Raw genomic sequence first — 23,225 nt, 5'->3', positions numbered from 1 at the left:
CTTATTCAGCTCTCTACAGGCATGAATAAACAATAATCACTAAGACATTTATGTTCACATCTTTTCTAATGCATTATGTTTGACCTTGCTGCTGTGTGAATCAATTATAAATTGCCTGTGAGGGAACAGAATTCCATCTACTGTGATATTAAAGAGTGTGAATGGCAGGGAGCTGTTCTGGTTAGGGCACCTGAAGAAGGACAGCTGGAACCTGTGCCCTTGGGAGCTGACGGCTGAACCCTCCAAGAGAGGCTTCTGCTTGCCATCGACTGCCAGCCGCACTGGCCATCTTCGAATGAGCAGTAGCTGCCATTGAGAAACTGACCTGGGACAATCAAGAGAGAGTGAGAGAGACATATTCAATAAAATTTGAACGCACAGACCCTAAATAAGGGCTAAAGATGTGATCTGCAGGCTTGAGGTGACAGGAACCCTGCAGAGAGGCAGTGTTCTGCTGGCTTTGCATTTCAGAGACTTCAGAACACCATACCAGGGAGGAGCTGGGGTTTTGGAGTGCAAATGAAAAAAAGAGGCAGAATTTAAAGAAAAGTGGGGACCAGAAGGGATGATGATGGAACACCGAGAATAAAAAGTGCTCGTAGCAGGGCAGCAGGAATGCTGGGATTTTTCGCTTCGTGTTGAGCCAAGATCGGCCTAATCAGAGGAGCTATAGCAAAAGCACACACTGGCCGCCTAAAGCAATTCTTCTCTAGGCTGATTAAGTAGGCTCACATGGAAATGATACAGTTAGTGATGCGACAAGGACAGATTCCAGTGACAAAGCCATTCAGCCTCTGTGGCCACTACTGCAGTTGAATTACCTCACTGGCATTGACTAATGGGACTTGTGATTTCCTAAGTGCAAAGTGACGCCGAACATGTGCACAGAATTGCACTAAAAGGCTTTATTTGCTTTGCTAATTGAGAGCAATGGTTTGTTTGGCTGTGCAAACACCGACCACAGGATTACACTAGGTGTGGTGTTTCTGCTCTTTTTGTGTTAATATTAAAAAAGTAATTAAATACTATTATTATTAAAAATGTTGACAATTACAGTTTTGACCTGTCAGTAATCACAGGTCCATTTAATCTTGTACTGGAAACCCTCTTTTTGACCCCTGTGGGTAGCCATTGAAACCAGCGCAGCGGGAGTTGAGGCGAGGACAAAGGTCTCATCGAGACGCACAAGTCGACATATCACAGAGGATGTCCAAAAAAATTCAGACAGCAAAATTTTATTATGGACATTAAGCCCTTATAATATCATTGTCATCAGTGGGCAAATATATTCTTGTTTGTAAAAGTCCAATTTGTCTTTAGCTTTCTTTTTTTTGTTGTTGTTGCTGCAAGTCGTTTATTCTATAACTTTTTTCCCATTTATTGGTCCACGTGAGTTTTTTCAGGAAGAGGAGCATCTCCTTTTCTCAACAGGTGAGAGCGAGGAGCTTGGCATTGACATTAACATTGACCAGTGCATCATCAACCTTCACATGCAGACAACAGCTGTGAGGCAAAAGAGTCAAGATGTCCTGCTGGGGTGAGCAGCATACTGAAGAATCCAAGCCCACAAATATTTGACTGAATGGCTACAATAGAACTCAGCAGCAGACTCTAATTCTTTCTCTCCCTTAATACATTTACAGCAGAGGCAGAGAGAAAGAGAGAGAAACAGCAGTGAGAGCTATCGATTTCAAAAATGACTGAGGAATATGCAGGAAGAGTGTGATGTATAGGGGCGCATCACCCATTGGCTCTAGATATCGATCCCTTACGAGAGAGAGCTCACCGAGTCAAGTGTGTGGGGGGATCGAAACCAGGCAATATTGTATCTAATGAGCATTACACAGCTACCCGGTCACAAGGGACCCTGCTTCACTCCAGATATAAAAAAGAAGTTCTGCTTTTCAGTTCAACACAACTAGCTATATAAGTCAGTGAATCAGCCCCCCACCCCAACAGAACTTATATATTTCTCAATTGTTTAAAGGCAGGAATTAGACCAAGATTTTTGTAATATCAGTATTTAGCACATTTCTAAAACTACTGTAAATAAAGAATGTGGATTTTAACTTTTCAGATTAGTGACTAATAATGGATTATTGACTTTGAGTAAAAAGTGCATTAGAAAGGTTATTTCTGTAAGAAAACTGCTTTTACATGAAATATTCATTTCAAATAGTTTCACATGCTGAAGAATACAAATGCGCTCACATATTAATAAATGTGATTTTCCTTTTGTATGTACTGTAATATTTAGCCATTTATTTGTATTTAATCACCAAAAAACCAAAAAGGTGTCTAATCACATATTCAATTCTTACAAAAGGTTTGCAAATTTGCATGTATTGAATTGGGTGATTAGCAGTTACAGTTCAGTCACTGCATAACAAATACATAACTAATAACTAAATAAAGTGTCACCAAATTGTCAGGTAACTCTAGAATCGTCTCCTGCACTGGCTTGTCTACTCATTGCTCCAATTCTGTCTGTCTGTTGGGAGAAACTTGCTGGAATATGCGAAAGTGCAGCGGGTGCAGCAGGAGACGTAGTTGTGTTGATGTATTCTCTGCTGTGCAGCATGGCTGATCATAATGACATCATTAATCCAGTATGATTCACTGTCTTCTCCGTGTCTGCCCACATCACAGAGGCGCTGTACATTATACTTACATGTGTCCCCTTCATCGTCCCCAAGTGGACAGTCTGTCTTAAAGTCACACAGGCGCTCCAGTGTGATCTCCGGTCCCCTCTGGCAGATATATTTTCCCTGGAGGCTGATATTCATGCCAAGAGATGACTCTGCACACAGACAAAAGAGAGAAAGTCACATTTAGAACTTCTAACATTTCTACTTTGCACATTGTCCTTTTGCTCAGAATTACAATAAAAAAGGGACACATAGTGAAGCTGCTAAATTTCTCCACTTTGAAAGGGCTGACAGTGCGGTGAAGGGAGACTGAAAAGAGTTTACAAAGGTCAGATGCAACAATGGAGCTGAAGCACAAAAGTATAGTCTGTCTAATCAAACAAAGGCCTCCAGGAAGAGCATTTTAGTACGGAATGAATAACTTCTCGTTGCTCTAAGTTGACACAGCACAAAAAAAGTTAATGGGGTAAAGCTGATGCCAACGCCCCATTTTATCTGTGTTCCAAAAGGAAATGTCCTCCTCTTTTCTTCTTTTGGAGAAATAGCATGACGTACACGGCCTCTAATTTTATTATGAGCAATAAAATACCAATGTTGCCATATCATCTACGAAATAGTACAGAGAACTAATAGCAACCATTAATCTATATTTATTTCTCATTTTCCCTCAAACTAACATATTTGTTAAGTCCTTTTTCAATAACTGGTATTGTAACAGTTACCGCAACCTGGCAACACACATCCTGATTTAAGAAGTATGCTATCTAGAATGGCAATTTCTACACTGATTAAATAAAAGTGCTTTTATTTCAATTGATCAAAAAAAACAAAACATACTGTCAGCAGGTATGGGGGCGTCTCAAGAGAAACAGCATTGTACACACTGTTTGACAACTGAGATAGATCACAATGTTGTGATGGCATACTGATCAGATTTAGCAAAACATAAATTGCCGTACCACAACAGATGGGGGTAAAACAATGGCACCGATAGATGAGGTGACGGAGCCAGAATTCAATGAGACCAATGTGTGACGGGGCACGATAGAATCAGCAGGAACACTGCGACAGGAACGCAACTGTGCATGTCTATGCAAATAGCAGCGTAGCGAACCTGTAAAAATTGGAGAGTCGCCAGGCCTTCCGTGTCTGCTTCTGATCATGATAAAGAGCAAGTGTGCATGTGCACACACTCATGCACACAAACTGAACAGCGCCACTGCTGTGAAAAAGAAGCGCTCCGTCCCTGGAGACGACTGGCACAGTTTGTCCTGGATCTGAGTGATACCAGACTTTGCTAGAAAAGACTTGAAAATCCTGTGCTTATTTTTACACGTTGTTGAAACCTTTATTTTAGCATTCTGTCAACCACAAGCGTGCATTGGCGAGGAAGAGGTGCATGATTGGTGGCAATTTGGGGCTCTTTCGGAGGCATACGACAGTTAGCGAATGAGTTTTTCTTATTTATTTGTAGTGGAGAGAAGGTGCTTGTTAGCTCACACGGATGCTCTACTTTCCTGTGCCTGAATGCATTTGTTGTTTTGGAGCGCTGCCTGGATTTCTTTGATAAGTCTTTACCTGTGGGTTGCAGACATGGTGAGGGGAAAACACATGAAAGCCTTTTCTTTCTTTCACTCGCTTACGCCAACGTTTTTTTAACACATTAACTTTTTAATTTCCCAGAGCAAGGCTTAAAGTCCCATCTGCATGCAGCAGGCGAGTCACATCAGATTGTGTTATCACTGGGCCAGTGTTGCATTCTGGATGAAAACAAACAGAAATCTCCTTTTAATACGTTTAATATCAATGGGCTGTGCGGGCCTAGCAGTTAAGGAAGTGCACTCATAGCCAGAAGTTTGTTCGGCAGTGGTTGGCCTAGCGGGTAAGGAAACGTAATCAGAAGGTTGCCGGTTTGCGTCCTCAACCGCCAAGGTGCCACTGAGGTGACACAAAGCAAAGCACCGTCCCCACATACTGCTCTCCGGGCACCTGTCACGGCTGCCCACTGCTCACCAAGCTGATGGGTTAATTGCAGAGTGTTCAAAATGACAATCACTTGGGGTTCATTTAAAAAAAAAAAAAAAAAAAACTCTTGTATTAAGGTACACTCTTCTATCTATGTGGGCATTAACTGGGCATTGAGGGATGATATCTGTTTTCTCATTTCAATGAAATGCAATGATCCTTCAAATGTTCGAATCACTTTTAACAACTTCAACACAATTCCTGAATTAAATTCACCCAATTACTTATTTTGGGCTTGTAAAAGGAAGTACATTTACACATTGGTGAATATAGGCTGAATATTTTTTGCCATTCCCGATGATTTACAGTCAGGGGACCTGGAGATGGATGCTTCGAGACGAGACTGTGGAGCTCCCTCTGGACAATTGACAGTTAACTGAGCTGAACCACGCTTGATTGGCCATAGTTGGACCATGGCGTCATCCATCTTTGTCAGACTAATCCACTGTGGGAGAGAGGGAGAGGGGTTGCTGGCATTGCCAGGCAAAAGCGACCATAGTGGGAAATTTCCAACAGTGTTGTTCTCGTAAAAATTTCTAGCCAACTATCACTTCAGAGTCTGGTATATCTGAGAGATGGGCACGTCTAGTGAAAGATGGAGACTTCTTTTTATAGAATTCTGTGTGCTTTTTTTTGCCTTCAACGCCGCAGTTCCATCAAAACTGTTAGGGGTGAAGACATTCCAGGTAACAAGGTGACTTTGTGTCACAAGTGCAGAGAGATGAGCATAAAGGTATGCTGTCTCTTCCCAGGATGCTCTTCTGGTGAAAACTGTCCTGGTTCAGAGATCATTCTATACTTTTTACATGAATGTAGGATTCCGGGAAGCTATTTCTTATGCTGTAAGCATGAGAGGGAACTCAAAGGGCACAAATGATTCAGAGGCTCTGGATTATTTAATGCATAATGTCAGATAAAATTGGGACACTTTTGGAAACTGCAGCCCTGCGACTGCAACGCTACATACACACATATTGTGGCACTGCAAGGAGCTGGGAAATATGCAGATGCAAGTTAACATGTCACAGAAAACAATAAAGGAGGAGACATGGTTCATTTGGAGATGTGGCAACACATAAATTGACAGAGTCAAGTGCAAAAGCACTAGGCAAATTAGCCTGGATTTATTTAGCATTTTAATGTAAACGTGTTTTAAACTTGAACAGGTTAATTCCTTTATGCTTTGTCACCCATGCATTTTGAAAAGGTCTAAAGTGGTGTAACGTGGTGATGATCTAAGCCCTGCACACGTGTGCTTTATGTTTTAGGTCCTGCCAGGCTGTTATGATGAGCCTTTGTCTGAAATCAAGCTAGAGGATGCTGGAGGAAACAGTGCAGCAGGTGATGGCATGTTTACTTCTACCACTTCCTAAGGAGCAAGTCAATCACATGCCACGAGACGGCTGGGAGATGCAAGACTTGAATCTCTAGCGGTGTGGTGCAGAGGTGTATTACAGCTACCACTTCTGAAGATCTCTATCCCCACGAGAAAAGAGCAACAAACTGGCAATAATAAAAAATACATGCTCTCAAAAAAAAACAAGAAATATATTCTTTTGATCCTTTCCCTGTACCAGACGATTGTCAGCCAGCTCTACTTTCTGTAACGTTCTGGTGCCACTGGTCCAACAGGTGGATGCATATACTTGGTTCCACCTGTTTGCCATCGTGTGTATTCTATTTTATGTTTCATGGCCCTTGTGCCTCTTTTAAGTTTCCTCATAATTCATCTTCATAATTTAATGTGCATCAATGGTTACTTGCTAAATAGCCACAGGAACTGGCTGCCAGAATCTCTACCACCTTCCATCACAACTCTGCTGGTGGTCCGGTTATAGCACATAACCATGATTAATGATACATTTTGTACATTACAACAACTAATATAAATAATAATAATAATAATAATAATAATAATAATAATAATAAATCCATTGATTGTGAAAAGAATCAATGATTTGTGAGTAATTATCAGTTTAATCAGGAAGTAATTAATTAATACCTTAGGGTTCTTAGAAATGTAAAACTTCTGTGATGACAAAGGATTCAGACTCGTGTGTTGTAACTCATGACATGCAGTCACGATATTAGCACCTCTAGGGTTCTTCTATCTGTGGTATAACGCAGTACAAAGATTAGGTATTTATGTGACAACTTTTGTTCTGAAAACTATTAGAGCAGCTTGGAACACCAGAGACCTATTCAGACGTGTAAGTTTGTCTCTGCCACAGGCAGCCGAGGACGTCTTCTTTCCATATCATCGTGTAAGTCCCTGAGCTAAGATTGACTGGTAAATGGAGGCTTGTGCAAACAGTTTGTATTTGTTTGTAGGAAGGCCTCGGGGCACAAAGCAGTGGGAGTTAAAGAGTGTAGGATTAGTGTCCCAGATCCCGGGGAGAGAGGTATGTTTGAACACTGCAGAGGATGCTTTTTTTCCCCACTTCTTAATTGACATTAAGCACCAATGCAGTCCTATTTCTCCCCACTACAAAGGAAAATACATTACAGCGACATAGAAAACAGAAGAAACAAAAAAAGCAACTAAACAACTTAGGGCTTAAAATGAGAGCACAATTAGTCTTAAATTAAACAAAAATCATGAGGCCATTCTACCTTAAATGCATATTTTCAGAAGAATGGGCATTAAAACCGTGCACTTACATTGGTTAGAAAGCAGAGGGCTGATTTAAATGTAGCCATGAGTAGAGGTCATTAACTTAACCAAGTCACACACTCAATTGCACACACAAGGCCCAGCCCTTTTCTTTTAATGTCCCCAGATTTATAGAAGCTCTATAGGCCAGATGGATTCCTTTTTTCCACAACGATGTCCTGCTAATAAAACAGTAACAGCCAAACGACCGCAATGTCAGGTTTTTGCCAGGGGGAATTATTCTTCCAGAATAAATTGCATTCTGAATGCAGATTCACTGCTGAAAATTAGCCCAGGACCGTGCTGATTAGGAGCTAGCCCAATGATGTGGGAGCCAATCAGTCCTTATTTGTTGTTTGGTGCATGTGAATGAACGCGCAATCTATGCAGTCAGTATATGTTTGCAGATTATAGGATTAATTTACAATTATAGGATTAATAAAAAAAAAAAAATGCAATTTAAATAAGTTGTGACTTATTTAAGGCCCGTGCACTTTACATATAAATTCATACAAATCAATGTCACTCAAATAAAGTTAAACAAGATCTGCATGTGTGATTTGCCCTTCAGACCTCAGAAACATTTTCTCCGAATGCCAGATTGGGTTACGCGCCACAGCGTCATAGCGTTAGCTGTCTCCGGCCCGGAAGGCTGCATTGGCAGTGGTGGGAACATGCTGGGCTGAACTGATACAGACAGCGGTGGATGAAGGTAAGCATCCGGCACAGTAGCCCACACCAAGTTTGGACAGGTGCTTTTCATCTTGCAATATGCGCGACTAAGGCTCTGTGAAGCACAGTCCATATCTGAAGCCGGCCCCTTTCCCGCCTCCGCAGTGGCTCATTTCACTCAGCCGTCCTCTTGGGCGGAAATGATTGATGGCCGAGGGACGCCTCGGCTCAGCTACGTGCCTCGACACAGCCGACGTAGCAGCGCTAACACCGCATCAGCGTGACAACGCAGCTGGGCTGGCTGAGCCGGGTGCAATGGTGGGCTGCCGGTTCAAGTCCCAGTGGGAGTGGATCGACGGCGAGGGGATTCAGCATGTAAAGGGTCCCAGGAGAGTCTCAGCATGTCCGCACACTGTGACCTCATTACAGCATGGCATTGTATAAAAAAGGCCGCCACTCAAACACTATCCATGACTTATTACACATCAGGGTTGCGGCTTCCGGGATAATGCAGATACGAATAGCAAAAAGAGCAAAATTGTAAATTTAATGAAAAACAAATTGTTATTTTTTTACCCCCAGAGATGCCCAATTCATTATTAATTCTTCCCTATCATAAATCAGTGAGCGCGCCTGATGGGATAGTACCATGGGAACATCTCCCCCCGTTTGCGGCTTCATCTGTATGTAATCACAAGCCCCTCGCACCTCCACAGATGTGTCACAAGTGATGTACAGCACATTTGGGCCTGAAAGCGGAAAAGATGAGACGGATAGATGTGTCGAGGAAAACACTCCCTGTTTTTATTTATTTGGTAATTTTTTTTTAATCCCGATGAAGTGTTTCAGTCTTTACCCCCCCGACAGGCGGAACCGTCGTGATTTTTTTTTTTCTAATCTGACAGCGCAAAAATAAACAAGCCGCATTCTAGGGCAGCACTTTCTGCTTAAGTAATCTGGCTGCCGGCCTGAATCCTGGTGGATCTTTAACTGCCTCGCCAAGTCCACCCTGATCCTGCAGAAGAGGCAGGTGAGAGAACAGGTCAGAATACAAATGCTAGGTGGTGTGTTGGAGATTGGGGTTGCCAGCGGCAATTAAGGCTCAGGCAGAGGAATAAACAAGTTCTCTGTCTTGGAAAGTCAAATTCTGCTGGCCTCTGTTCATCAAAGCTTAAAAAAAACATGTTTGCCGCCATTCAGACACATCCATAATGCAAATTGATATTTTTCCGGTTCATTTGCCTCCGTTAAGGGACCTCAACCTTCCCGTGGTGTTTGATCTTCAGCGAGGGCATCGCGGTGCAGTGCTGTCCTCTGAATTTCGAACCGTGTCACCCCATTTCCTGCGTAAGAGGTGCACGTTGGGAGCACGTCCCTTTCTGTGCCATTTGTATGCGCGGCATCCCATGCCCACACGCGCCGGGACAGGACCCCCGAGCCTTTCCATCCGACACCCACCTCATTACGGGGCGGGTAATTTGAGCTCAAGCAGCAGGTGCTTTAGGCGGGGGGGGAGAGGCGGTAAAGCACATCGGCCTGCTAATCGGCGTTCTGGAGAGCGGGGGCAGGATTAAGGGCTGAGAAGAGGGTGTTTTTGCGGCGCCTGAGAACAGGACGTGCCGTCGACGAGTACAGCCTGTCTGCGGCGGGTTGCCGGCGGTGGGGGGCGGGGCTGAGCAAAGTTGAGGGGTGAGCGCCGCGCCGATGCAACAATTAGCGACCTGTCTGCCTCTGAATTTGCATGAAGCCGTGTCGCTTGGTTCCATCGAGACAACGGTGAGTGAGTGTTGGTGTCCTTGTGTGTATGAGTCAATTGTCTTTTGTGAAATGAGGAACACTTATTAAAAATAAACATGCACAGACTGTATATTTGCATATTGTTATTGCTGCAGGAATTGGTCATAAACACTAAAACAAAAATTAAGAATAAACCGATTTGTCCCTCTGTTTTCGTTTCACTGTTTAATTGTCAAATTTTTGTCAATTTCCTTTTTTTTTTTTCCACGAATACACTCATGGAACGGTAAAGCCTCCTTGGAAAAGGGACATTCGTCTTTTCTGATGTGCCAGAGGCAGGCTCGTAAAATACAATGCTGGTGACAGGAATATTTTGTACGAGGCTGCGGAGGCATGGCCACTTCAATAAATCCTTTACCGGCCCGAGCTACGCCTTTATCTTGCTCGCCCACTCTTGTAAACACAGCTACATTACAGCCATTACAGTGGCGGTCTGACCACGACTTCACCGATCGCCGCTGCCTTCTGTATTAATGGCTGTGGAAATGGAAACGTCCCATCCAACCACGACACCGTCCATTCCTGCGGCTATTTCCATATCAGAGCTGCATCGCTCTAGACTCCTGCTGTATATTTAATAGAGTTTAGTAGCAGTTAATGACCCAGGCAGGTCGCAGGATCAAATCCAGACCCTTAATAAATAAATAACCTGTCGCCACGTTCCGGTTTTCAGTTCACCACCGTGACTTATGACCTCTTGACAAAAGATCCCGTAAATGATTCACAGACTCGCCCTGAATACTGTAGCAGACAGGCCAGCTGTTGTCTCCGGAGATGCCATAACAGATGCCGGCTGTGTGCGTGATTCGATTTGCTTGGAAGTTGGGATGACATTCGTCATGTGATTGACTTGCACACCCAATCAGAAGCTCAACTAACCATGCGACCCTTATCTAACCTGATATAATTAAAAGAACAAACAGCTCTCACAGTCTCCAAAAGCCAGCAGCATGCGCGACGGGCCGAAACAACATCAGCTGCGGACTAAGCAGCCAGTTAGGAACTAGCGCTGGAAAATTCTCCGATCTTTCACCGCCAAACGGAGCTCATGAAAGGAAGAGGAAGCGCTTACCCAAGGAGCAGTTGGTTGTGAAGTGGGGGTCAAACGTGGCTGTTTCCTGCTGCCCTGGAAGGCTGTAGGTGGAGGAGATGCGGAACGGTCCAACGCCACCACGGGAGCCTAGGCTGAGGTGCACCACGGCCCAGCTGACAAGGAGAGAGAGCAGCAGGAAAATGAACACAAGCAGCAAACACCAGGGACCACATAGGCCACGTGGGGACTCAAAAGAGGTCATGGCCGGGACAGAGGGTCTCTCCTCCACGACCTCGGGTGGCTCGGAACTCTCCAGAGGAGACTCTGTGTCGGTACAGGGGCTGCCATCCATCTTGGGGTCGCCCCCCTCGTCCTTGTGGGTCATTTTCTAAGCAGTGATCCCACCTCTCCACAGTTGGATGTCAGTAGATGAAAAGTTCAGCCTCAGCTCCCGGTAGGTGGGTTTGGCCAAAATGGCCAGCGGTATGGGTGTGTGGTCAAGAGCGCTGGGGAACACGATTTGCTCGGCTACTCTGCCCCTGACTGCATCCCTTCTGACAACGCATCACTGGGTATAGTCCATGTTCGCCTCCTAATTTTATTAAGCAAATTGCACCATGCTTGAGGGCTCCTGACCAATGATTTCCCTCCCATCCACCCACCCTTCTTTCTTTCGCACTCATCCCGCCTACCAACCCCCCTCCCTTTCTCACTCTGCCTCTGTGTCACCTGGCTCATAGACTTTTAAGCCTTATTTGTTCCCTTGAGGAATGGTCGAGTATGTTACCCACTAGGCTACTATGAACCAGAAGACCCAGGTTCAAACTTACTAGCATTGTGTCCCTGAGCAAGACACTTAACCCTGAGCGTCTCCAGGGGGACTATCCCTGTAACTACTGACTGTATGTCACTCTGGAAAAGGATGTCTGATAAATGACTCTTAACAAAGTCATACAAACCAAGAAACAAAGGGACAAAAAACAGGGCGAGAGAGAAGAGAGACAGAATGGAAGGTTGCCAGAGGCAATTTTTAGTATTTGATCAGCTCTAGGCATTTCAAGTTGATATACATATACACACACACGCAGACACAAACACAACCAGGAAAGAAACCCACCATTCGTTTCTAATTTATGACAATAATAAATTAATTAACATAAACATTTTTGGAATTTTTGGAGTTTTTGGAGTTTTAATGAACAGCTATGCAAAAACACTCATATTACATGGAAACTGCTTAAAATAGTTCATTAAAATCCTTAATATTAATATTATGTTCAATAACGTAACCTAACTGATGGCTTGGTCATTCATACAGTTAAAGTTTACAGTAACTGCAAAAAAGTTGTATTCCAGATGGTCTGAACCGTCCATTAAATCCCTATAATTGCAAAGCTAACCTTACAGATTGCACCAGTAGATTTGGTATAGTGAGTTATTTGTCAAAACAAAGTGTGTACTCAGTGTATAAAGACACTAATGGGTGCTGTAAAAGATTATTTTTTGCAATTACTTTAACTATTGTCAGTCCTAAATCAGAAATAGCAGTGTTGCCCTCAGTAAAATAAGTAATTTACTGTACATGAGAAATAAGAAAAGTTGACTAGTCTCTTGGATAATTGCCTTAATTGCTGTTTTTTTTACAGTTTCCAAGAAACCGAGGAACTGAAGCATAACTACCGGCTGTGCATTTTCATCTTGAACTTTAATGTGCTTTTGACAGAGTGCTACTGGGGGAGGATTTGTGAGAGTGCAGGTAGGCATATATGCAAACTCACACGAAAGTAAGAATATCATTCACTTTAAAGCTTTATGATGGAGCCCATAAGTCAAAAGCCACCAAAGGCTGCATATCAATAAACATTCTCACAGCAGTGCTGCACTTCTCACTATATCACACTTTCCTGATTGCCTTTGCACATCCTCCTGTCCTCCTTCTCATGTGTGCCTTTACATTCATCTAGAAACATCGCTTATTTGCAGGAAATATAGACTTACATTTCTCACATGAAAGCCATTCGCTCATCCAAAGGCCATCTGCATGCTAAACTGAGAACGCTACTGTACAACTCACTCAGTTGCACTCTGCACAGCTCATTATTTCTACAAAACACTGTTTGCGTTTTGTGCCATACGAAACTTTAAAAAACATTTTAGAACTGAAATCTGTACTTGCACATCTGTATACATGAGGAATTAATCTAGAAACACCGCTTTTCAAGATAAAGATGGTTGTCACTTTACCACAGGCCTGCTGTGGTTGTTGTTAATTTGTCAGTAGACTTACTGTACATAGTGCAAGTAAAGTGATTGTTCTTGTAGAACCCTGCAGCACAGTACATGGGTAGTGGTGGCCTAGCAGTTAAGGAAGCGGCCCCGTAAGCAGAAAGTTGCCGGTTCGAATCCCGATCTGCCCAGGTGCCACTGAGCAAAGCACCGTCCGGACGGTACTTTGCTCAGTGGCACCTTGGTGGTTTGGGATCATGGGTCCGGTTCCCAACCGCTGCTCCCAACAACAACGCCATAGTTATAATCGTTCACACTTGAACTTTTACACAACGTACATCCCTGTTTGCATTTACAGAATTCTGTTCTGAATTCTGGACCTGGGGGAATGTTGTCTCATTTCCTTATGCACTGTGTAGATGGTTGAAGTCCTATTTGACTGGACAACATGTTCAAATGGCCAAAGAAAACCCCCTGAGAATAGTTACATCCCTACTTTATTCTTTATCCCTACTATACATAATAGTTTTGCCTAATATTGCTGACAGAAGGAACTATGACATTATCTCATGTCTTTTTTTAATTATTTATTTATTCAGGATTCTCCTTTGAACAAATGGAGCAAAAAGGAATGGCCAAAGCACCTCTCTTTAGAAAGGTACCACATAGATAATTTAGTGTAATTTCCTGCCCTAACTATCGTACCTGGAAGAACAATTCAAAGCTGGGGTGCCCTGGAGTTCTGGCTGATTTTCTTGTCTCCTATTTGGCTAATTGTGTCAGTGAAGATGACTGGACCGTGATTTCTTATTTCTGCTCTAATAGAAGTTAAGAGATTATTCCTGCTAGTTGGACCACATAGAAAAAAAGCAAAAATGTATTATTCCAGACCATAAGGTTGGCTTTGTTACTGATTGTGCTGATATTAACAATGGTTAATATTAAAATCCTTTCTGCAAAAAAAAAAAAAAAAAAAAAAAATCAGTATTGAATATCATCATTTTAAATGGTTTTATCAAATGTTGGCATGTCAGAAAAAAGGCAACGTCTACATCTGTGTGACTGTATTTTGATACATTTTATTTGAGGCATAGCTCATCCAGACAGGCGGCTGCTCCCTCCGACCAGCTGAAAATACCCCATTACTTTTCATTTCAGCCTCATTTTAAAATGCATGAGGTTGTCAGTAATCTTTTCCTTTTTCTCCACTGGCGGAAAAAAAAAAAAAAAAAAAACATAAAATAAAATAAAAAGATATCCCGCTGCTCACATAAAAGGTCATATTTCTAGAAAAACACATGCCTGCTGAGGCAACAAAATAAAATGAAGTCACATTTCCTCGGTGCAAGGTTAACTTTATTGATGAATTGTGTATTTTCATTACGGCCATCCCTGATTGATTGGGAAAAAAACGTATGCTGTGTTTCATCACTATTGTCATTTTTCCCCCTCCCCACCCCACCCACTTTGGAAATGAAATTATATAATTTCTGGAAGGGCTCAGACGTGATGCAGAAGGTATGGATGGATCTGACCCTAGGAAGGCACTGCTCATGTTCGGCACTGATCGATGAGGAAATTGTCATTGCACAGCCTCACCGTCACAGACAACAGTCTGGAGGCACCATTAAAGTGGCACCGCAGACCTTTATGTGTTTTTTCTGAGCAGTATAACAGAATGAAATGACAGCATCGTGATGAGACTCATCAGTTCTGATGTTAATAGTGACAGAACTGCTGTAAAATGAACCGTTTGATGCATCCCCAGATGATTACTCACTTAGCATTTTTCAAAATTAGCCAGAGGGTGGGGTAAATTGGATCTTTTTCTACAATTTCATTTATTTGCTGGTTAAATTACAAGACTAGTCTCAATTACTGGAGTCCGGGAAAGGAGGGGAAGGGGGGTTGTGCTTTCTCAGGGAGAATTGGGTATCCTTGGAAGACCAGGCCACACCCTGTCCAGTGAATACAACCTCAGGTTTTAATGTGCCCCTTAAGTTAGAAAAAAAAAAAATATATATATATATATATATTCTGAAGAATGTTCTTTCTGCCACCAGACTGCTTGCTGCATACAGTAGTAATGTCAGATGAGGCATCATACATTACCCTTCACTCAGAGCCAAGAGTATATATATATATATAAAAAAAAAAAAAGTCCATGGCTTTTGCCATTTAAACACTGAGGTGTTTTTCTTTGCTGAGTTTTATTCATGTCGACTGGGTGTGTTGAGGAACTGAACTGCCCTCTGGGATACATAAAGTTCTATTAATCTGAATTTGAAGCGGTAATGCTAAACACTTTCTCCCACACTGAAAGTCATACATTTAACACTATTTTACCATTGTGCTGTCATGTGGGAAAATAGAGGTGGAGCCATTTTTGTATCCCTTGCTGATTCTGTCAAGGCTCTAGAGGGAATTTAATGTTCTAAACGTAGTGGTGACACCATCAGGTGAAAAAAAACTGCAGTGCTGTTGAAATAAACAGGCAGTTTGCTGCACATGCTGGAGACAAAATGACACGTCAGAGGTGCTGTTCGTGTCATGCTGCTGAGGTCTCAGCTTGAGCTTTTCACAACAATTACGGTTAAATACAGGAGGCTATACAGTAATGCAAACACACCGGCATGCACCATTATGAAAAAAAAAAAAAAACTGAGTGAGACTTCCAACTACATTAACAAGTTTATGGAAGGTCTAACATCATCTGGAAGCAATTATGACACCTTACTGGCTAAATTCGGTTCCCCCAGTCAAATCGCACAAACAGTACAGAAAGTATCTTGCAGTTCAAAATACTGTCTATTTAAATATCCACTGGAGACTTGTTTTGACTTTTCAGCCAGCGTCCTGACCTTGTCATTGACTATTTTTGTGAAACCAACCCGTTTCAAATAAAATGTCACCAATGCTTAAAATCAATTCAGTCGCAGAGATGTAAAGAGCAGAACTACAGAGCAGGTTCTGCGGCATCTTGGCCAGAGAAGAAGAAAAAATAAAAAAAACAGGGAACTGACAGAAGTTGCATTTTTTTTTTCTATATTTCCCTTTTCAACAATGTAAGACAGAAGTTCATTAAAACGGCCTGAGGTAATTAATAGTGTGCTCTCTGAGGTCTACCCCCAACAGACAATGAAACCCCCTCAGGTAGAAATGATTAACCAGAACAATCAGATAGTATTTTGCATTAGGAATCTCCGTCGAAATCACCTTTCTCTCATTGCATTTACATTAACATTTACAGCATTTATCAGACGCCCTTATCCAGAGTGACTTACAATCAGTAGTTACAGGGACAGTCTCCCTGGAGCAACTTAGGGTTAAGTGTCTTGCTCAGGGACACAATGGTAGTAAGGGGGATTCGAACCTGGGTCTTCTGGTTCATAGGCGAGTGTGTTACCCACTAGGCTACTACCACCCGGCGCCTTTGCATGGCGCCTTTGAACAACATGTGTCCATTATCAAATAATGGGACTTCATTTCATGTAGGGCATCAGGAAGCAGGAGCTTCTGAAGACTTCTGCAAAGTCACAGAGATGGAATAATTTCAGAAAGTGGGGTGTAAAAAAAAAAAAGGGAATATTAAGGCCAGCTTAAAATATACCACAATCAATATGGCAGCAAGGGACGCGGCCGTGCCGTGTAGTTTAGGCCAGGTGAATACAGATGCCTCATCTTGGCATAATTAAACAAATATGCGCCTTAAACAATTCCAGGGTGCCACGTCACCCTCCCCCCACGACGAAAGGACTGTCGGAATGACATTAAATAACGGTACAGTAAAATGCCAGCCGAGATTGAGCTTCGGCATAGATTGGAGTTCATTAATGAACGACCGCATGTTGGGTGACACGTAAAATCAGGTGTCAGCGGGCCATTAGAGTTCATGCAAAATTGAGGTGCGAGCCAAGAGTAAAGAGTGCACGCGCGCCTACATGCGCACTGTGGCTGTGCAGATAATGACCACTGCCCTCCATTGCTATGGCCACCACAGGAAAAGCGCTTCAGGGAGAAACCGCTGTCCTGGTATAATGTGTTTTGCCCAAGACTGACCATCCTCTCTTCCATCAAATCCTAATATTACCCTGTTATCTGATTAAAATGACATGTTTCATGAAATATTGCCAATTGGTTCTACACACACGTTATGTGTGTTCAGTTCATTCAGATGCCTTTCTGTCACTGAGTTCTGAGTCTGTACCGTCAGTATTGAACATAATTAATCTGTTGTTCCGAGCAAATTTCATTTAGCCCCCTGCAGTAACAATAACCATCATGTGAGGCAAATTACTGCGAAACAAAGATCAGCGCACAGCGCATTAGCGACAGCAGAGATCTCTCTCTCCCTTCATCCCTCCCACCACAACGCACACACAGAGACACACAAACGGAGACAAAGAGATATGAAATATGAATGATGTGGTTGTTGCAATGTGGTGTAAAACTCACACAGCAGTTCATTAGGTCCACTAGCGTGGATCAGATACATCACAGAACAACAGAGATGTTCCGCGGCTATTATTGTCACGCTGCATCATCCCCTCTGTATGGTGCTTTTTTTAGGTGTGTTATTTTACTTGTTTTACATGAGCTCAACCTGTGAGTTAAGTTAAATGAATTATTTTACATAAACCTACAATTGCATGCAAACTCACGCTAACATGGCTGCTGCCGTTAATCTTATCTGCATCGGTATGGAAATACTGTCTGGGTTGGACGCTCAGATAGGAGAGAGTGAAAATAAGTAAATCAGATTTGGCTGTCTGAATCCTTATCTGCTCGGGCGTGGCCCATCCAAGTAAGTGGGAGGTTAGGTTAGGTTACGACAAACACTGTGGGATCGTCAACTCTATGGGGGGCATGGAGGATTTTTTAACATCTACAAAGACCAATGTTCAGAAGCAGTTTGCCAGCATATGATTCACCTCGACTAGGATCTTGGCTCAGAATTGCTTAGGCAATCAAAGTGGATTTCTCCAAAAACATATTAGCGTGGGTACAAGAACGTAAAAGAGGTTGTGATGATTACAGCGGCAGAAGACTGTGAATGCCATGGCTTCTGCAATCATTTTCCACAGAGACGGCGAGTAATTGCAAACTCCATTCAGCTTCGAGTTAGCATACACAGCTCTAACTCTGAATGGATGTAATTCTGAGACCTTCCATTAAGACAGTCTGTAATGTAGCCACAGATTATTGAAAAATGAACTGGATGATGGAAAAGAGGAAAATCCACATCATGCAATAACACATCTGCAGACAGGTGAAACAGGAAGCTTGAATAGATAAGTGAATTGTGATATTGTGCTGAAATTTGCAAAAAAAAAAGGTTTTACTTAAACAATCTTGATAAGATTGACGCCTTTGACTAGCAATGCACACGGAGTGCCACTTCCTGAAATTCAAACCAGATTTATTTGAATAATACCGAAGCAGTTTTTCTGTGGATTTTACTTAATACGATACTGGAGTCTCCTCTGTCATATTCTGATTTAGTGCAACAAGCCACATTAATTTTTTTTCTCTCTTTCATTTTTTTGCAGTAGGAATTCAAAGTGAATCACAGAACAGAAGAGAAGAAAACAGAAGTATAGAAAAAAAAAAGATTAAAGAGTGACAGGCCTTTGGCTTTTATTTTTCCTTGTCTATTTTTGTGGAGGCTAAAAGAGTTGCATTGCAAATTAACTACATACAAAAACACTGCACTGCACATGGGAAATTCTTGTTAAAGCTGCAAGTTAATTTACACAGTAAATAAGGGGGAACCAAGAAATTGCAAGGAAACTGAGTACACAAGACCCAGTCACTTAGAGTGTTTTAAGTCACACACCTCAGAAGCCAGAAGAATCCAATAATCTGCTGCTGAAGAAGAAGATGGAGGCTGAAGGAGATAGACATGAGGAGGAGGTAAGTGAGTTAAATGTTCCAGTGAGCCACGACCTGACCCCGGAGTGACCGCGGCATTATGGAGCTCCTCCGGGGATCAGCCGCGTCCGCAGTTCACTGGCGTTCTACTAAAGAGGCGACTCCTCCAGCCTCCGCCTGCTACTCACCACGAGAACCAGAGGCCACAAAATGTCAAGTTCACCACCGGTTCTCTCTTCCTCCCTCTCTCCTCAGCATTTTCAGCATTTTCTTGCCTCTAAATAACACGCTATGCATGTTTTTTGCGTCATCATACTTGCATCTCCTCTTTTCCTCCTCCAATTTGCTCAATTATCTGTGCTCCTTGTACACATCAGAAATGCAGACATTCCACATACCTATATAGAGCAGCACACTTATAATTAGTGCTGTCATTTGATTAAAATGGAAAGAATTTATTCCACATTTCAAAATGCATTAATTCTTCAGACCCAAAAAAATGTGAACTATATATATCATATGGTCTCCGTGTTTTTTTTTTTTAATATTTCCTTCTTGTCATGCCTGGAAATGGCTCTGCACACCCAAAAAAAAAAGACGCAGCCTGCTTTTAACATATTATACTGTAATGTACTATACTTGATGATGTAATACTTACATAGTGTATTATACTTAGTATTTAGTATAGTCTTATAGTACAACTGGAAAATTCTGCCCCTGCTGTGAGCATTCAGCAGTGTGTCAGCATCAGACTTGTTCTTGTATAAATATGACATGATGCGCATGAGGACAGTCACAGAGAAAGAAAGGAAGAAAAAAAAGAAGAAGGAAGAAAGAAAAAGAGGGATGAGACACAGCTGACATTACTAAACTGTCCTCCTACAGGGATGAGCGAGGCTCCCCTAATTTATCCTGTAAATCATCCCTCAGAAATGTGGGGCAAAGGGATGGCTTGGGGGAAACAGAGCGAGGGAGGGATGCTGGGGGTGAAGAATTGAGGGAAAAAATAAATCAAGACCTTGTGCGATTGTCAGTGGTAGCTGTGCCTTTGTGTGTGTGAGTATATTTAAAAAACAATATATAATATTGCACTGGACGCTGAAATATTGTGCATGCCGATGGCAAGGTGCTTCAATCAATATACTGTATAGAAGATAAAAAAAATCTCTCATACTAAGTTTAAGGTCTAAGGTCTAAATAAATAAATACAAGGATTATGAGTATACTGGCTATAGATTTCAAAGTGAAAAAAAGACTTTTTAACAACACAATGCAAAATCTGTAATTCCTCTTTACTTTTATTACATAGTGACATAAATGTGGCATCTAATGTCGAGTTGAGAAATGTTTTTTGTGTTTTTTATGATTATAAAAATGGGCAAAGAGACAAGAAAGGATATCAAGATGACACAACTATTGATCAACCACAACCCTGCTCTTGTGGCAAGTGCAGCAGGTAACACTTCATATTTAATTGGTAAAAATGACACCTACAAACACTTCAAGCCCTCCCCCAACATCACCTGAATTTATACAAAACCAGTAAATCTGACATGGCCAGAGTTGATACTAAACCTAATTGAAATTGTTTGCCTTCAAGTTTTTGTCTTTATGATCCTATTAATGAATGGCAGACAAATAAAAACCACTGTTGTGATAGTTGTGCCAAAAGTGACAGTCTTTTCACAGAAAATTATGATTGCACCCTCTTTCAAAACTTATAATATGACATTTAGAAGCATAATAAATCACTGTACTTTTACTTTTGGTACTTGAGTACAGTTGTTAAATTCTTTTGTACTTTTACTCAAATGTTTTATTTTTTAAATGGAGGACCTTAGGTTATAATGGAGAAAAAATGTTATCTTATGTATCTCTAAATTCACTCAAGTTTCCACTACTGCCAATACCGTATATTTAGATGAGCTCATTATCGGTAATGACATTGCTTTGTTATCGGTGTGCCAGAATATATGTAAATACAATCCACCACAACAATCGTATGTAGCACCCCTTCAAAATGCTAACATTATATATCAGGCGCTCATGATGATTCCCAGTGCCAAGTAACTGTGTATGTGTGTTATGTTTTAATTTAAAATGTGCAGGCCTGTTCTAGGCAGTGGTACAATGGCAGAGCTAATCCAATTTTACCTATAATTGGTTTTGCGACGTGTCTGATGTATGCTCTGCCTTTCAGTTCTGGGCTGGAGAAAGACACCACCTTTGTATTTTTTTCCCCTCAGCTTTCAAGATCCACACATGAATTCAATTGTTACATAAACCACCTCAAAAAGTTCACTTTATAGATTGTTTACCCATCATGCTATTAGCAAACAGTGCATTCCTCCACATACAACAGAAGTCATGAATTTATGGGCACAGAGATGGTCGGGTACTGGAGTGGCCCTTCAGTAGCTTTATTCAGTCAAGAAGAAAGATGATCTGAGAATATAGGGTGCCTGCAGGGACACAGAGGAAACTGACAACACCAGGCCTACGTGTGCAGAGTGCAGAGCACACTCAGATCATACAGGTCAGTCTGCATGTGACCAGAGGATGACGTAGGGCAGGAAAATACCCCAATTGTTCTAGAAACCAGAGCTGCATGAGACGTTGGATAAAGTGGATAAAGAACTGAGTTAGAGAGTAAAAGAACGTCACAATCAGGACAGAAAGAAAGAAAATAGTTCACACCATTCACGTCGTACAGCAGGTGTCTCTACAGACACACACTGCTAGGTCACAAAATGAATTACAGAACAAAGTTGCACAAAAAAAAATCATATAATCCTGGAACCTAAAATAATAAGTGAACGTGAAGTGATGGTCATTTTGAAACACTGCAGCACAGCACATGGTGCACACAATGAAAATGTGTCTTCTGCATTTAACCCATCACCTTGTTGATCAGGGGGCAGCCATGATAGGCACCCAGGGAGCTGTGTGTTAATACTTCTCGTAACAGAAAAAAGGACAAGTATGAAGGCTGATGGCAAATAAAATAATCTAAAAGGAACCATAATCAGAATCAGGAATATAGTGTAGAACCCTGGTTCTCATACCGTGGTACTCCATTAGTTTTAGTATTCACAGGAACTGTGTGTTTTTAAATGCATTTCAGTTATTATTCTGAATATCCTCATTGTAGGACAGTCAATATCCTCACTTGCTGTGTGCTCGATTGACTGTATTGTCAGTAGATGGATTAAATTAGAATTAAAATAGCCTTCGGTGTAAGATATTTAAATAGGTATTTTAATTCTGGTTATAATGGTAGTACTCTTTGTGATACGTTTGAGAAGTGTAAAAAAAATCCCACAGCCTCAAAAAACTCATAGATATATCTGATAGGGAAAAAACACCTGTTTAAAATTTGAAAAGAAAAAATATATATTTGGCAGAACAAACTGAGCACCATCAGGTTAAGATCCAATCCAATTTGCTATTGTATTCAGATTGCTTCTACTTCATGGACATTTTAGAGAAAAAGGTCTGTGGGTTAAATACGATAAGATTAAGATGAGAATTTGATCGTACAAAGAACACAAGATTATACTAAGAACATGAATCCCCATTGTCAGCTGCGATTGAGCTTTTCCTTGAGAAGGCTGACGAAAGCAGACCTTCTCTCTGAGATTTTCTACCTGACACCTTTCTCTTTCCCCTGCAGGGTCTTACACTCCCACCACATCGTCGTATGTCGGTTTCACTGTCATTCTCACCCACCCCCTTTTTACTCTCGTGGCAGCTCGCATCCCTCTCTCCATCCCTTCGTCTTCTTTTCTTCTCGCGCCAGTCCCATCCCTCCCACGCATCTGGAGTCTCCTTTGATACGAACTGATCTTTTTTTTTGGACCCATTTGTTGGCCTGTTCTGTCATGTGAATAATTCAACAGCCTGGACCTACTTCTGTGACGTAGCTGATTTAATGTTTCATGATGAGTGCGCTGATGAACAGATCACTGCAGCCATGGTCTGAAATAGCAGACCCATTACGGTCTCTGGCATTGTGCAGAAAGATAAAATAAGGACCAGAATTGTAATCACATCATGTTTATTCTAACCATCGATTTTCGTAACTATCACGTTGTATGCAAAGTAGGCCAGAGAGGATAGAGAACACACATCACATATTATTCCTGCACAAACAAGGATATTATGAAGCAAGACCTAGCGGGTGAGAAAGCGGACTTGTGATCAAAGGGTTGTGGGCACACTGTGAACTACCCCTCCATAATTGTGGGGAACTACCTTCCTAACACTTCTGTGACCATTATGATCCGCTACTGCATCAATA

The 23,225-nt window shown here is 41.9% G+C and overlaps 1 protein-coding gene and 1 long non-coding RNA gene across 2 annotated transcripts in view; one reads left to right on the top strand and one right to left on the bottom strand.

The window, feature by feature from the left end:
- alk (ALK receptor tyrosine kinase) overlaps positions 1-23,225 on the bottom strand; it is a 296,482-nt gene that overhangs the window by 47,355 nt on the left and 225,902 nt on the right. The window contains exons 5-7 of the mRNA XM_028997359.1: positions 10,868-11,001; positions 2,672-2,800; positions 191-325 (exon numbers count right to left, since the gene is read on the bottom strand). Coding sequence (XP_028853192.1) covers positions 191-325; positions 2,672-2,800; positions 10,868-11,001 — 398 coding nt within the window. The remainder of the gene's footprint in view (positions 1-190; positions 326-2,671; positions 2,801-10,867; positions 11,002-23,225) is intronic.
- On the top strand, positions 9,626-15,715 carry LOC114800213 (uncharacterized). Its single transcript, XR_003751361.1, has 3 exons — positions 9,626-9,774; positions 10,028-12,584; positions 13,654-15,715. It is a non-coding gene; the product is annotated as an uncharacterized LOC114800213 (long non-coding RNA).

The sequence above is a fragment of the Denticeps clupeoides genome, chromosome 1, assembly GCF_900700375.1.
Source record: "Denticeps clupeoides chromosome 1, fDenClu1.1, whole genome shotgun sequence".
NCBI classification, from domain to species: domain Eukaryota; kingdom Metazoa; phylum Chordata; class Actinopteri; order Clupeiformes; family Denticipitidae; genus Denticeps; species Denticeps clupeoides.
Note: the sequence above shows the minus strand (reverse complement) of the source record. Positions and strands in the feature narration are given on the sequence as shown.